This window comes from Protopterus annectens, chromosome 6.part0 (assembly GCF_019279795.1).
Source record: "Protopterus annectens isolate FY-2018-M chromosome 6.part0, PAN1.0, whole genome shotgun sequence".
NCBI classification, from domain to species: Eukaryota; Metazoa; Chordata; order Ceratodontiformes; family Protopteridae; genus Protopterus; species Protopterus annectens.
The window spans coordinates 315910924-315928660 of NC_056737.1; the positions used below are offsets into that span (position 1 = coordinate 315910924).

Here is a 17737-nt window from a genome sequence, read left to right on the forward strand (position 1 = left end):
TCTTCATTTCTATGCCTTTCAGCAACTTTCACCATTAAAACTCAGTCAGTTTGAATGACAAAGAAATACTTGTCTTAACGGAATCAACATGACCTTTATTCATGACTTAGCTTACATCTGTGCCACATTTATCAGTTCAAAAATTAAGACTACACCAGTTTCCTTCACAACCAGTTCAAAGAAATGATACTTAATATATTTCATTCTTTTTTTTTAAACACCTTTATTAAAATATCAAATAATTAAATTCTAACTCTCACTAGGACCTCCTATAAATAGTCGTGTCTTGTTTAATTGGCCCACAGTTAAGTGAACCGAAAACTCTAAAAGCATGGGAGGTTGCAACTCAAAATGGCAACACTCCCAAGCCCTGGTATTAAAGCACACACATTAACAGAAAAAAAATCATACTAACATTTTTTTCAAATTTATACACATTATACATTACATGTTTATTAACAACTGTATTTTAGTCCAACATTAAATGAATCACTTAATTAATGCCTCATTAACTATCCGGAACATTATTCTTTATGTATTGTTCCCACTGCCACAAGTTCCACTTATTTCTATGTAGTTTGCTCCTTCCCTTTTCTAAAGATCCCTTTAAGTTCTTTTGCAACATTCAATACTTCAGACAGTTGGTTTGGATTTTAATGTCCATATTCTAGCAATTACTTTTTTGGCAATCAAAAGAATTACACTTAATTAGGCCTTACTATGTCTAGGCAATTCAGATCCTGTGTTCAAGCTCAAAAGAATAATTTCCTTAGATATATCCAATTACTCCCCATACTGAGTACTTAAATAAATAAATAATCGTTTTACTCTGCCAACTCATTATACTCCCAAAGAGGTTTTCCTTGTTACCTCTTCCCCATTTGCTATCTACCTGAGGGAAAAACAAAATTGAAGACTACTTGGGGTATTAAACAAAAACTATGCCCTCACTTCCAAGCAAAATTCCTGAAACTTCTGGACTTTTGCATACTTGGGAGCCATACATACGCCCTCCCATTGTTCCTTTGTAAACCATTTTTCCAGTCTCTCCTCCCAATCTTTTCTAACTTCCTCTAACTGATTCTTATAGTTATCATGCACTATTTTACATGCCCTAATAACTATCCCTTTTTAACAGCAGCTTCTTTTCTAGATTCAACTAAAAACTCTACCAGAGCATATCTTTCACTTAGAACTCCCCTATCCTTTTCACTTTGCCTATACTCTAGCAAATCTCCATAATAAAACCACCTGTACAACCTCTGCAATCTCTCCTAATTAACTCCCTCAATCTGGATACCCCAGAACTGCACTGCACCCCCAAATTCCTTCTCCATTCTTCCAATTAAACTCCAGCACCCCCCCATCACAACCAACACACACACACACACACATATTTAAAAGAAGTCTCTATTTCCCCATTTTTCAGAGCACAACTCAAAAGATACCTCCATCAAAAATCTGACTGCAAGTGCTTTTCCACTGAATACACCATCTAACTCCCTTTCTTACCAGCATCACTTCCACTTTGACCCTCTGTTCATACTGCATCCCTGTAATGCTGACTACTAAAATTAATTCACATTTGTTTTTCTACTCTGTTAATAATACTGACAGTTTAAATTGTTGATGGGATTATCTACGTTTTGTGATTACTCCATGTTTGTGAATCCGATCTGCTTTATTTCTTTATTTATTTTGAGTGAATTTCTTCATCCAGATTGTGCCTGCAAATGGTCTACTGTGATAAGTGTACTGTTCTGGTAAACAAACTAAATAAATGAAAATACTCTGATATCAATCCATGACAGGGAAGGCAGTCTGTAACCTGCAGTATAAACTTCATCCCACTTAGTTGTCCTTCCCTCTCTTATTTGCTTCCAATAATGTGGTTCCTTCACCCGTTTTCTCAAGTAAATCCTTCCCTTTTGTCTATTTTCTGTACCCAACCTGCAGTCATCCTTACTGACAAACTCTTTCTCCATTCATGTGTTGGATTAGTTCTTAGAATACTTTGTGCAACTTTATGAATAGTGTATGATAGTAGTTATTCTTAAGGATATGCAACTATAATCCCACTGTCTGTTTCTTGATCTCCCCTGCTTCATCACCCCTTTCCACTATGAACTGTATAGATGTAAAATATCCCTTTAAATCAGGTTATTTTACTTTGATCTATTTGAAGGATTAACGTATCCTACTTAATTCTTACCTTCTTTCCCTCCCAGATACATTAAACTCTTTTTTAACTATTGTCCACAACTTTTCATCTGGTTGATAAATGGACTAAAACACTTTTATTCCTTGTGTCTTTCTAGCCATACCCATAAACAAGAGCTTCCAGTCACTCTGTATTTGTATTATCTTTTGTTAAGCTCTTTCCATATATCCCTAGCTGTCAAGCAGATACCTTTTTAATCCATACTTCTAAGTACTTCATCTTAACATGTCCCCATAAACATGGGTATTATTGAAAGAAGTCATGAGTGAGTACATAATTTACAGCCACAGCCTTTATTTATCTTCATTAATTTTATATCCTGAAAGAACCTAAACCCATTTCAAAATGTTCCATAAAACTGAAATATCCTTTTCTGGATTTATCAAGTACAAAATAATACTTGCAAATAAGCCAGCTATTCTTGACTACCATGATCTTCCAAGACCTGTATTTTCTTTGCCAATAGCTCTAAATGTAAAGTAAACAGAAAAGGGGAAGAAGACACCCCTGCCTGGTTAATCTGTTCAAATACAATCTTTTCAGAAAGGAACACACCCAATGTAATTCCTGCCTCCAGTCCTTCATATATCATCCTAATTAACCTTATAATTATCAGGGAATGCAAATGCTTCCATTGTCCTACTCAAAATCCAAGCTTACGTCATTGAATGTTTCTTCTGCATCAAGACCCATCACCGACAGTATTTTCTTGCATTCTGCTTCCCTCTGGATTGTAACTTTTCTATTAATCTCATCAAATGTTTGCCTCCCCGCCACAAAACCAGACTGATCCATATCTATAAATTTTGGCAACACCTTTTCTAGTCTTCAAGCTAGTACAGATATAAACACTTTCTAATCATGATTTAAAATCGAAATAGGTCTATATGAGGCTAGGTCTGACAGGTCTTTAACCTCTTTGGGTAATATAGCTACTGCAGCTTTCTTCCAAAATGCTGGTGTTTGCTCTTTTTAAATGCTATTAACAAAAGCTTATAGATCTGTATCACTTTCTTACCTCCTAGCTTCCAAACATCCACAGGAATTCAGTCTGCTCCTAGAAAGTTTGCCGCAGATTGGTTACACATCACCACTTTATCATCATCTCCTCCTGTCTTAAATATTATATTATTGGTTCAGTCTCATCTTCCTCTAATCTTGGCATAATTAAGTCTTCCATAAATATTTCCATTTGTTCTCTTTCTTGGTTTCCAAATGCCTCTGCTTTATACAAATTTTCATAAAATTTTAAAAAATATCAGTAATACTTCTATATTATCTCAGATTCTTTTTCTTGTCATAGGTTCCCCAAGTCTGGCAACAGCCCTTAATACTTTTTGTTGCCTAAGTTGCTGTGCTAAAAGTTTTTGTGCTCTGGAGTTATCAAAAAAAAAAGTTGCTTAACAGCAATCTTTCTAAACTCATGCAAATTATGTATACATTCTTTTATTTTCTCTTTGGCAGTCTGTAGTTGCTTCTTCTCTTCTTTTGTGAGATTCCCCTTTTTCTGTAATACTTCAACTTTTGAGAGCCCCTCTAATTAATTAATATTGCTTTTTAACGGTCGCTCTCTTTTATTTCTACCCTATTTTTAAACTCTATTTTCATTTTATTCCACTGACTAGCTATCCCTGCTGAAGAAATTTTTGTCTTCCCTAAAATTCTCTAATTTCCACTACACATCTCTTAAACTCCTCTTTTTAACAAGTAGATGGAAAGGCATTATTGTCTCATTCTTACTTTACTACCCTGCATTTTTACCTTAGTTTATATTGGTGTATGACTTGAAATAATTATTGGATGAATGTCAAAACTTTCAATTAAATGTACATGTTCCTGTGAAATATAATTGCTATCCAGTCTAGCCCATTTATAGTACTTTGGGAAATAATTTGCAAATTTCCTCCTGAAAGCTGATTATTTAGGTTCATAGGTAGGTACTAGGCTATTGGCCCTAGGGCCTATATAAGCCTAGCCAAAAAGGTACCCTGGCTTTCGCCACCCAGGAAAATTATTGTTCTGTGCCACTGTCGAGCAGAGCCACAGAAGTGACCCTCGGGGTTAATTTCCTATTTCCCATCCAATCATCAAGACTTTTCTTGAAGATTGCTAATGGGGAGCTTTGTTTGATATAGATAGATAGTTTGTTTCAGAGTATGGCAAGTCTCTGGGAAAGGAATCTATCCCTCCAGCATGTTCTGCTTATTGTGGTGACATGGTTTAGGTCCCTAGAGAGTGTAGCTTGCAGAGTTTGAGATTTCTTTAAGTGGAGCATGTCCAACAGCTCTGGGTTTGACATGGCTTTGTATGTTAGGCAGAGATTGCCTCTGAGTAGGCAATATGTGATGGAGTAAAGCTGGAGAGTTTTGAGTCGGTCTGCGTAGGGCATCTGTTTGAGGCCAACAATCATCTTTGTGAGGTATTTCTGCGGCCTTTCCAGTTGTTGTAGATGTCTTGTGAGGTACATACCAAAAGGGGCATTGTACTCTATAATGGGTCTAATGAGTGACGAGTAGAGGGGAACAATGACCTTTTTTCCTGGATGAGAAACCTTTTGTGATGAGGTGTGCCACGTAGAAAGATTTCCTGACTACTGTGGTGATGTGATTATCAAAGGAGAGACTACTGTCCACCTGTGTCTCATCACACTTTCGGTGTTAAGTTTACAACCGCCTATGTGGTAGTTCATGGGTACAGTGTTTTTACCAAAGGGGATGACAATGCACTTTTTGGCACTGAGCTTGAGGCCATGGCTTTGACCAGGCATCTGTCTCAGTGAGGCCCTTTTGTAGGATGTCCACATCATTAGGAGTTTCGATTATGGCTCCTAGTTTGCTGTCATCTGCGAACTTGGTACATACCAAAAGGGGCATTGTACTCTATAATGGGTCTAATGAGTGACGAGTAGAGGGGAACAATGACCTTTTTTCCTGGATGAGAAACCTTTTGTGATGAGGTGTGCCATGTAGAAAGATTTCCTGACTACTGTGGTGATGTGATTATCAAAGGAGAGACTACTGTCCACCTGTGTCTCATCACACTTTCGGTGTTAAGTTTACAACCGCCTATGTGGTAGTTCATGGGTACAGTGTTTTTACCAAAGGGGATGACAATGCACTTTTTGGCACTGAGCTTGAGGCCATGGCTTTGACCAGGCATCTGTCTCAGTGAGGCCCTTTTGTAGGATGTCCACATCATTAGGAGTTTCGATTATGGCTCCTAGTTTGCTGTCATCTGCGAACTTTGTTAGCCAAAGATCTTCTGTGTTAGCCTGTACTTCAGAGAAGTAGATACCAAACAGGAGAGGACCCAGGACCAAACCTTGTGGTACTCCACTTGTCACTGGTCTGAAGTCGGATTTGGAGTCTGCTACTTTCACAGTGTGGGTTCTGTCAGTGAGCCAGTTGGCAACCCATCTTGTGACATAGGGATTTATACCTAGTTTATTGAGTTTATTTATAATTCCAGAGTGGGGGATGGTGTCAAAAGCCTTGGTGAGATCTAGATAGGCTGTGTGAACCACCTTACCCTCGTCTATGGCTTTGGTGACTGCTTCAAAGAAGTCTATCAGGTTTAGGAGACATGATCTGCCTTTTACAAACCCGAACTGGGTGGGGTCCAGAGTTTGGAGATTACCAATGTCTTTGTTTATAAGTTCCATGATGATACGTTCCATGGCCTTGCAGGTCAGGCTAATGGGGCGGTAGTTCCCGGGGTCTGTGGTGGATCCCCCTTTGTGGAGTGGGATATCTGTTGCTGCGCCACTCAATGGACACAAAGCCTGAGGTGAGGCTATGATTGAACATGGTACTTAGGTGGGTTGCCAGTTCATTCTGTAGTCCATGTAGAACGCAGCCTGGGATGTTGTCAGGTCCCATGGATGCTGTGTTCTTGGCTTTGGAGAGTGTGGTTTTTACCTGTGCAGCCGTGATTACATGAACTTTGCATTTGTCCAGTATAGAGATGGGCCCTTTAGGAGGTGAGAGGGGGGGTAAAGTTAGAACTGAATCTATCTGCCAGGATGTTGGCAATATCAGTTGGTTCTGTATATTTAGTGCCATTGTGCTGTAACTCAGAGCAGATCTGAGTGTTGCCATTGAGATTCATGACAGAGCTATAGAATGCTTTGTGGTTGCCTTTAGAATCATTGGCAATTTTGTTTTCGTAACTAGCTTTGGAGGGTTTTATGAGGGATCTCAACTTCTTACTGAGGCTGACCAGGGAGTTCCTCCAATCATGGGATTTTACTCTTTTTTGTAACAATTTCTTTCTTCTGTTGTAGAGTTTGTTTATGGCAGGAGACCACCAGATTGGCTTCATTTTTTTGGAGGATACCATCGTGGTTCTGTTAGGGATAGCACGATCCATGCACTTGTGTAAGTGCTTATAAAGTGCAGTTGTGTATAATTCAGCAGTCGTACCTCTATTCCTCTATTTCTCCCAATATTTTGTTAAGCCCCATAAAAGCTTTTGGTAGAATGTAAACAGATGCCAAAATAATACTCCTCTCTTGCTAAAAGCTCCTTCCTACCAGAAATCTACTACTATTGTCATTTTCCCCAAATCTCCTCATCTATCACTACTGGAGCCCATTCAGCAATCATATTACAACTCATCTTTTCCTTTGTCCTTGATATTCTGCTGCAGATCCATCCTGAAATCCTCTGTCAAATTTGCACATTTCTTTCATAATGCGTCTCCTGCAGCACTGCTATCACATGCACGTGTGTGTGTGTGTGTGTGTGTGTGTTATATTTATACATACACCTATATTCAACATTTGTTTTACATGCACATTCTAATGTTGACCAGGCTGAGCTTTCATAGAGATTTTTTTCTCATTTCCACATAATCTTGTATCATTTCTCAAGATACCTTGCTTTTATGAGAACCCTTCAACAAAAAACTAAATATATTTTCAGAACAGCTCTATTCCGTATTAACTCAGAACATGCACACAAAACTATGTACAGATTCAACAATTCAAGTTTAACCCATCAGACAGGAACAACTGCCCCAAATTGATAGCTGCACTCACAGGGATTACCCAATATAAAATTAATGTTACCCATTCTAAAGCACATGATACAGCATGGGTTCCTACTTACATGGATTGCTGTCTGTTCTTTTCTCATCTCTGTTCCTCTCGCAGATGTGAAAATTAGCTTGCATGCTTTTAAAAAACATTAACTTTTAGCCCTAAGAAAAAGTGCAGTGGCTACCTTTAAATAAAATAAATAAATAAATGATTCATTGTACTATTAAGTGCATTAATATATTAAAGCTGCTGGGGAGGCTACTATCTCTTTTTCACTTTCCATAATTTCAAATTCATTTCACTGAACTGTTTTCTTAATGCACCTTTACATTTTACATTTCTCTCAACAAAGAATGCTCAGAACTCTCAGGTTTAATTGCTTGCACTTGCAGACACAGCTTATCTCCATTTAAAAGTAGTCGGAAATGGAGAAAAAAGCTAACTCGTAGAAGAATGAAGGAATATCTTTGCAAAACAGAATGTGTAGAATTGTCCTAGCTACTGCCTTCAGCTGCAGACTTCTCTCACTGAGAACATTTGCTAATTAAAAAACAAGCTAATATCTTTGCAGATGTAAGCTTAGCATTTTCAAGGCTTTCATCATTTTGTCTAATTTTCCAAGTCTATTTGCTGAGAAAAAGGTTTATAACTTAAACCAAGGACATTAAATTGAGATATTCACCTTTGTTACAAGGGAAATTATCCTCTTAGTTCTACATATGATACAATTAGTACACTTACAACCTACCCCAACAGATCAAGATCACAGCATTATTTTAACTTAAACCTCCTTCTGTTTCAGCATTTCCTCTCTTGTTATTGTATAAAGCCTTTTCTACTTACAACTAAAAAAGTACTGGTTTACTTTAATATCTGTAATACACAGAGTCACTAAAAAGACTCCCCCACTCACATTTAAAATATCCCTGACTGCAAACTATACAAAACTGCTTTGCAATATAATATGCAGTCTGTATTATGACAATGTTATACAAATACTAATAAGAACAAACAATATTTTACTTACAGGTACTTATTTTTCATTTTGTATCCTTCTAAACATTAAAGACATAATGTGTGGTATTTGCTTTACAGACCGGTCTCAAATTAACAAAGTAGGAGTACAATCTTTTCTCACCCATGTGTATTTGCAAAGCCACATTTCCCAGTTGTGACTGATACTTTATAAACTCACATTTATTCACCAATTTTGGTGTCACTAGTCTTCTTCCAACACTAGACTCTGGTTCAAGTCCAAAGTATTCCTAATTCTTCTAGTCAATTCCAGTGCTTTTTTTTCTGAATTTCAAGTATTTCCTTTGAAACACTGAAAAATATTTCACTGGCCAAGTCTCTCTCTGTGAAGCCACTGAGAATGAGAATTAAAGTCTTCTTCTGCTTGCTCATTCTCTTTCTGCTGGGTAAACTTTTTATTTCCTTCTTGGCCCATTCTGTAAGGGAAAAAGTTATTTTATCCTCCATGAAAAAAAAAAATAATCTGAAGACAGATGGACACAGCAGCTTGAATCTCACACTTGCCTTTCAAGATTCCGATTACTGGGATAATCTTGCTTCTCTTCTGCATAGTGAATAATTTTGCACAAACAAGCTGTTGTCTCCAATTTGTAATACTTTCCATTTCTACCACAGTTTTGTCGGGGTCAACTCTTTATGCTGGTACGATTGCATCTTTACTAGTATAAATCTTGTCTACTTTCTTGTGGCCAGGTTTGCAGCATACAGTTCAATATGCCCTTTCAATTAACAAATTCTACTATGATACATCAGTCCAGTTCCTTATTTGTGCTTTTAGAAAATTAATACAGTCTACTCCTTCCAGTTCCTCTAGTTCAGCAGAATAATCTTAGATTTTCACTGTGTGCTGTCCTTTAACTCTATTTTTTGAAACAGCTCTTATTGAAAAGGCTCATACTTAAGCCAGCCTTTTCTTCATTTCAACCTCTAATTTTTTTCAGTTTTATCAGTTCATCTGAATGGCTAAAGCTTTTTCTATTTTTCCCCTGCCTTTTGTTATTTGGATTGGTATATTCCTTCAACATTTTATTTATTTTAATTACATGACTACGTATGATTTATTTTTCCTCTAAATTACTGAAAGCCATCCCTTGAATGGAAACTGAAGCTTGAATTGTTTTTTGGTGAACCGCTGCAGAATCATTCTCAGTCAGTGCTTTCACCTTTTCTGATTGATTTTCTTTCAGGTTCTCCAAATTTCTTCACTGGCATACAGTCAGTATACTTACTAGAAGGTAATTGGGTTTTACCTAAATAACCATTTCAATGGCGCTCCTTTTTCACAGTTTCTGCTTTCACACTGGGAGAGAGAAAGTTAAGCCTTTGATCGGTGTGTAGCCCATCTTGGAAGTCCCACACTTCATCATTTTTGGCAGTACTCTTCGTAGTTTAGATGCAGTCCATTACACAACCCAGTAATTCATTAAACACTACACTACTTTTATCTTTTGCCAGTCCTTGGCCATTACTTCTAGATGAGGTTTTAGCACTGTCCTACATTTTGCAGTGAATAGCAATGTCATTTTCACATCGCACTGCATTTCATCAAAAGGCCCAACTACTTAACTTCAGGCATAGTTCAAAATTCCTTACTTGCTTTTTGGTACAATTTCATAGGGAATAACTCTTCACCATGGCAAACTCGCATATATACCATTTACTCAACCTAACATCCACCAACACTGGAGATGTTGCTATCAACTCTAGGTATTCTCTGCAGTTCTTCCCAAATACACTCAACAGCTTTTTCATTCTCTCCCACAATGACAATTTGCTTTAAACCTCAGCCTGCAGTTATCCCTTCCAGCCCTTAACATTTTATGCACATCATATGCACAATAAATGACTTATGTTTCTTTGCTCAAAAGATAAATCAGCTAAAGCTGACACAAAGCTAAGCAGGACAGTATCAGTCTCACTAAATAAAGTATTTTTCAATGCTATTTTGTGAGCCAAGTGAGTAGTGGATCGATACACTTCTTTCTGTGGATGTAATCAAACCACCTTGTAAGTCAATGGAACAATGACAAACTGTGCAGTTATTCTGCCTAAAAGCATACCTATTTAAGTGCACTTTAACAATTAACTGTGAAATTGAAAACAAATTTTAAATGTCAGTCATGTGAACTGCTACACTCTGACCTGTAACATGTCTCTTCTCCAAGTACTGTTTGTCTGTCTACTAACATAAGCAGTTTTGATAATACACATTCTGTGAATGCCTTAGAACAAAACTTCAAAATGATCAACTCAGATGGCCTACTGGAGTACTGTAAATTCTATCACTAGTAACACTGGTAAGTGGGGTGGGGGAGTGGAGTAAGGCAGTCACCTAACACTATCCTCTCTCAGAGGAAGGAGGGTTAGCATTCTCTGCGTCACTACCGCAGCTGTTCAAAGGTAGGTGATGGAGGATCTGGGTAAAACTGCCAACACATTTTGCTAACTAATGCACCATCCTATCTACATTAGTAGTACAAGGCCTCCATTTCCATCTATCATGACATGAAAAATCCTATGAAACACACTTCTGTTTTCAAGCCTTGCCTTACAATCACATGGCAATGCTACTAAAAACATGAACACTACCATAAAAAACACAGCGCCATTTGGTGACTAACAGGAATACAACAAGAAGGAATACTGCACTGAGAACCTCCATGGAGACTGTGGTGAATAAGGTTTAAAATAAGACAAAGACCAAATGACTGCCACCTGAAACTGACGCAGTAAAAACATAAGAATTTGTGAAATATATCAGTTAGAGAACAGGTAAATACTGCCCTGAAGACAGGTCATCTACTGTGTACATATATTTTTCAACTCGGTGCATAAAACGCAAACTAGCAAAGTGGCTTTCTACCAACTGCTTTTGTTGATTCTCTATAAACTGCTGCCCTCCAAGGTATGAAAAAATACAAAGATTAGAACATTTAATTTACCTGAGCGGGACCTCTCCCGTGATGCACAGGGGAAATGAAGTGCCATTGCTGCATACTTTAAAAGCAGGTTATTTATGTCTTCAACTGTAAAGCCGGCTTCCTGTCCAACCAGCAGCTGGTGAAGGGTCTTCACTGCCACAGCAGCCCAATCAACCTTCATATTCATAAGCAGCTGTTCCAACATTAGCAGGGGGCTAGAGGAAAGGTGGGAGTAGTCCAGGCGTGCAGACTCTGGCAGTGTCAGTAACAACTACAAGCCAACCAAAAAATTAACATAAGCCAACAGACAAAATAAGGAAATAAAACTGGCATGCAGATCACACAAAGAACACAAAGAATATGAAATGCAGTTTTTACAGTTTGCAGTAAAACAAGAAAAGAAAAAAGCAAACATAACTGTCACCTACCACAGTCAACAGCAGAATATCTTCAATGTTCGAAGGAGAAGGCAAACAAGTCTTAATACATGTGCATGTCTGCATAATGTGGGGATGCAGCTGTGTGTGCCTGACAGATCTTTTCCACTACTCCTTTCACATTAAATCTGGAATCAATTTTTACAACCAGTATCAGTTTCTCAGAAAGTTGCCCTTATGCCTCTGATGCTAGAAAGATACGAAAGCTGTGGGTTCAATCCTTAACCCAGTTATTTGCATTCATATTTTAAAAGTGACAGAGTAGTGCATCATAAGTGGATGAAATCCTGATTTTGCATCTTTCAGATTAGATGTTAAACTGAGGTGCAACCTGACTGAATTGGTAGCAAAAAAGGCCCCACTGCACTATTAAAAATAGTAATGGAATTGATCCAGTCTACCAGCTAAAATCATGTTAGGCTCAATACATGTCTTTCTGTGGATGCATTCAGACCACCTGGGTAAGTCACTGGAACAACTCTTAGACTGCACCGCTTAAACATTCTGCCTAAAACTTAACACATTCACACACGTTTAAATGCACTTTCATAATTAACTGTGAAACTAAAAATACATCTTACATGTCACATCTTCCTCTGCAAAATAACCACACCTAATGGGAATAACTTAGTCAGTGAAAATAAAGAACTAGACGGTAAGAAAACAAAATGATAGACTGTGTCAATGCTACAGAGTAATGGAATTGGGAGATAACAATCATGACCTTGAGTCATAACATACACCCAACACACAACCATATTAAAAAACTCTAAGGCCTTTTTGGAAGGTGTTTAACAACTCACCTAGTCTTTTGTGCTACTTAACTTAATCAGCACTATATAAAGGACAAGATCTCACCATAACAGTACATGTCCTACTTCTCAATGCTGCAGTATTCAAAGACAAGATGCATCTTTCTACTACTCATTCCTTTATGCCCAAAGTGGTCCTTAAATCAAAACATTCCTCTTACTTCATTTTTCCACTCTATACATAATAATAGTGAAAGTATTCTTCACACCTTGGATTTACATAGACTTCTTAGATATTACCTAGACAAAACCAAAGAAATAAGGAAATCCGAGAAGCTGTTTGTTTATTTTCATGCCAAGAAATTGGGGTTGGCTTTGTCGAAGCAAACCATCTCCTCACAAATTTCTAAGACCACTTGCTTTTTGCTATATTTTTCATGGCAAGCAGCTTTCACCTTCTGTTCGTGCTCATTCTACCAAGGCTATGGTCTTGTCTGTGGTCTTTTTCAGGGTTCTGGATGCCAGATTCATTGTAGAAGCGGTTATTTGGTCCTCTATACATACCTTGCTAAATATTACAAATCATATGTCATTTCTACAACTAGAGCAGGTTTTGCTAGGGCCATCTTACATTGATTTTTGGAAGGCTGTTCTGTGCCTTCCTCCTTCCATCCTCTCCAGAAGCTTTTGAACTCTTCCATCTGTTAAGAATACTGCAAGAATGATGAGGGGCAAAATACATTTCTGTAAAATCTTACTATAGCAGTGGATTTCCTGCTTCTCACTGTTGCAGTATGCTGTCCTTCCCTCCTTCACTCTATTTTTTTTTACTGTTGCCTTTCAGATGGCTAAGAGGTCTCTGTTTTTCTTCCCCTTCCGGATGCACAGAGTGAACCTTTTCCTCTTTGGTACCGACAAAAAGGAAACAAATTATATTAAGAAATGCAGAGTGCAAATAATGTTTCAGGAAACACATCTGGAAAGAACTGAGCACATGAATTTGACAAAAAGGGTTTTAGAAGGGATACTCAGCAAAATATCACAGAAAAAGAAAAAGAGGAATACTTGTATTAATTGTTAGAGGAGTTCTAACAGTGGCACAAGAGAGAAAAAAAGATAATCGCAGATTTGTGGTATTAAGGGGCTAGTGATAAGGGACTAGGATTATGCTGGCATATATACATATATATATATATATATATATATATAGAGAGAGAGAGAGAGAGAGAAATTCCACCTAAAACTGCTATTATGGAGCTTAAACATTTTTGAGAGACATAATCAGCTTTCAGCAGGGAATATTACTTATAGGTGGGGATTGGAATTTTATTTGCAACAATGAGGATGTATCTAGAGGCTAGAATGGAAAATATAACAAAATAAAGTAGACTTCTGAAAAAAATATGAACATATTTCGTATGGAAGACATGAATTCAGTAGTAAGAACTCAGAGAATTTACATATTATTCCTTGAGGTACAATAACCTGGGATAGACTATACAGAAATTTTATTTCACAAGAACATGTGCATTTAATTGAGAAGACTGACACATCCAATAACTATTATAGATCATGCAACAATAATTACTATGATAAAAATGCAGGGTAATAAAGTAAAGATGAGGCAATGGCACTTCACCATCTACCTGTTGCAAAGAGAGGAATTTAAGGAATGGGCAGTGGAAATTATTCATGAGTTATTAGGGAAGATAGAAAGTACTCAAAGTTGTAGCTAGTGAGTGGGATAAAATTAAAGTGGAGTTTAAAAAGAGGGTAGAAATAAAAGAAAGATATGGCTAAGAAGTAACAATAATTATTTAGAGGGGCTGACAAAGTTTAAAGTACTACAAAATAAGGGGAATCTCACAGCAGAAGAGGTACAATTTGACAGTACTACAGAGAAAATAAGGGAGTACCTGGATAGTATGCATGACTTAAGAAAGATTGCAGTTAAGCAACTGTTTTGTTAACAACTCCTGAGTACAAAAACTTCTGGCACAACAACTCAGGCAACAGAAAGTTGAAAGGACTGTTGCCAACCTTAGAGAGCATACAAAAAAAAAAAAAAATATATATATATATATATATATATATATATATATATATATATATATATAACCAGAGATCCTGTAGAAGTATTAGGCATATTTTAGAAATTTTATGAAAATTTTATAAAGTAGAGAACTGGGAAAATAAAAAAACACAAGATTAAATATTTACGAAAGACAAATATGTCAAGCTTAGAGGTAGATAAGGCTCAAAAATTAACAATTAAGACAGCAGTAGATGAGATAAAAAATGGTGATGAATAACCAACCTGCAGGAAAGTCTCCAGGAATAGATGGTATTATGGTGGACTCCACTCTCAATCCAAGGCATCCAAAAGTACTCTAACTTCAGACCACAGCTCAAGGAATTCATGCAAGCAAAGTGCAGCTGCACTCACTCAGGTCACATTACATGAATCCTGCAGCTCTCTCACACATCCCTTTAACCCTATTTCATAGTTTCATAGTATAGTACTAGGCTATCTGCCCTGGGGCATTTGTAAGCCTAGCCATAGTGATGTGGCTTTTGCCACCCCATTAAATGGTACAAAAATGTACAGAATAAATCTAGAATACTGTGCCTCTGTCTAGTAGTGACACAATGAAGGTCCCCTTATATAATATAATTAGTTTACTGTGCCCCTGTCTAGCAGTGACACAGATGTGACCCCTGGGGTAAACTTACAATCTCCCATCCACTCATCAAGATTTCTCTTGAAGACAGTCAGTGAGGGGCTCTGCCTAATACGAACTGGGATCCTGTTCCAAAGCATGGGAAGCCTCTGGGTTATGAATCTATCCCTCCAGCATTTCATCCCTCCTTATCTCATCTTGTCATCCCCTTTATTGCCTCTCATTCATCCTACTTCCATCTTCTCTTTGCAGCTCTCATTAACACATCTCTTTCCTACTCCTATTTCCTCTGCATGCCAGTCGCACCTTTTCTCTGTCTTCTCTCCATTGTACCTTTTTTGCAACTATTCTCTCCTGCCTCTTTGCATGTCTTCAGATCTCTATATAATGATATGCTGCTATCCCTGTAGCATAAACCATCTTGGCCATTATGGCTATATCTTTGCCATAAAGCTCTGCAAAGCATAGTTCCATTTTTCTATCCATGTTTTGACAATAACTACTTGTTGAACTAAATGTCATAGCATACCCCTGCATCTGTAAATAAATAAATAAATATATATATATATATATATATATATATATATATATATATATATATATTTTTTTTTTTATACTGTTCCCCTTCACAAGATCGAATGGTTGGAAGCTCAAAATTCATAATCTCGAGACCAGAATCTCGAACTTCCATTCACTCAAAATTGTGAATGGGAGCCTTAGGTTTAGAAAAATAAAAAGTTACCTTACCTTATTGCAGGGGGCCAGGTCCCCCTATACCCTAGCAGTTTAAATGTGAATGTTCCGTGACTGCACTATAGCGGAGGAATGGAAAATCCTCCGTTTTGCACTTACGCGTATAGAGCAGAATGGGAGATTTCCCTTTCCTTCACTATAGTGCGATCTCGGAGTTGGTATATTTAAGTAGGGGTGTGTGGGGGGCACAGCACATTTGAAAGGTGTTGTTTTTTTTTTTTTTTTGTTCCTTTCATATGTTCGAGTTTCTCTAAATTTGAGATTCTGGTTTCGAGTTTATGACTTTCGAGTTTAGAGAAATTCGATCATATCAAGGGGAACCACACACACACGCACATATATATACATATATACATACATATACACACACATAATGTGTCCCAGATAGCACTAGAAACGGACATCTCAGTGTTGTGAAACATTGAGACAGTTCCATTTTTTTTTTTTTTTTTTTGCAGGATATAAAATTAATGAAGATAAAAGAAAGGCTATAGCTGTGAACTATGCACCCAACAATACCCATATTTATGAGGACATGATAAAGCATTTATCAGTATGGGTCAAAAAGGATTCTGTTATGACAGCTAAGGATATGTGGGAAGAGACTAAACAAAAGATAACACAAACACCTAAACTGGAAGCTCTTGCCTATGAATATGGCTAGCAAGATACAAGCAGTTTAATGTTTTAGTCCCTTTAGTTTTATACACAGGTTAGGCATATTTTTATCAACCACAGGAGAAGTTGTGGACAGTAATTAATAAACAGCTGAAGAGTTTTATTTGGGAGGGGTAGATGGCAAGTGTCAAGCAAGATAAGTTGATCATTCCAACAGAGCAAGGAGGTTTAAAATTACCTGATCTGAAGGGATATTTTAGAACGACACAGTTAAGGCTCTTACACATAACACAAGCTGAAAGGTACAATTCAAAGTGTAAAGGGATGACGATGAAGTGGGGGGGGTGATTCTGCTGATAGGGACGACTCCAATTAGGGATATACAGAGTATACAAGAGACAACTGGAATTTACTGGAGGAAGCTGGCAAAGGAACCAATGTATTGGGAACAATTATTTAGAGAGGGGCAAAGTAACAGAATGTGATGTGGCCAAGAAGACACTTGGACCGCAAGCTAGAGACCGCCTTCCCTATCGTGGACTGATATCAGAACATAGGCAAAGAGAAAGGGATTGGGGATTCCTAAATGAACGATCTTTACTTGGTGAGTTTTTTTTTTTCATTTGAATCTAGAACAGAAGCTGCTGTTAAAAAAAGGATAATTAGTAGGGTATATACTTTATTGCACAATAACTATAGGAATCACAGGAGGTCAGAAAAGATTGTACAGAGATTAGATAAGCAATGCACAAGAAATAATGGGAGGATAAATGTACAGCTCCAAAACATGCAATAAAATCTAGACGACTTTGGACTTTTGCATGCAAGTGTCTGCACAGGTACTTTTATGCCCCAAGCAGATTCCAGAGAAGTTTTCCTTAAGTAGATGCCACATGTTGAAGATGTAATGAGGAAGAAAACTGTACCTAGGAGCATATGTTCCAGGAGTGTAATGAGTTATCAGAGTTTAAAAATTCTCTGCAGAGTACTCTGTCAGGAGTACAGGGTGACCAAATAAGTGTAACTAAGGAAATTATTTCTTTTGAGCTGAGCTACAGAATCTGAATTGACTTGACATAGTAAAGCCTTACATTCAAATCTAATGGCTGCCAAAAACCAAGTACATGAAAATGGAAATCAAAATCTAAATCAACCACACCTGAAGTAGTGAATACTGTAACAGAGTCTAAAGAACAGCAACTGGGGCCTTTAGAAAAAGGAAGGAACAAATTACATATAAAAATGTTTTGGAGTAGGAACTGAACCTTGTCAGAACAGAAG

General features: G+C 37.4%; 1 protein-coding gene across 2 annotated transcripts in view; it reads right to left on the minus strand.

The window, feature by feature from the left end:
- Nucleotides 1-17737, minus strand: part of ZFYVE26 (zinc finger FYVE-type containing 26) — a 3506023-nt gene that overhangs the window by 1379789 nt on the left and 2108497 nt on the right. For both annotated transcript variants that reach the window (XM_044074068.1, XM_044074069.1), the window contains one exon: nucleotides 11237-11486. In XM_044074068.1, the coding sequence (XP_043930003.1) occupies nucleotides 11237-11486 (250 nt within the window). The remainder of the gene's footprint in view (nucleotides 1-11236; nucleotides 11487-17737) is intronic.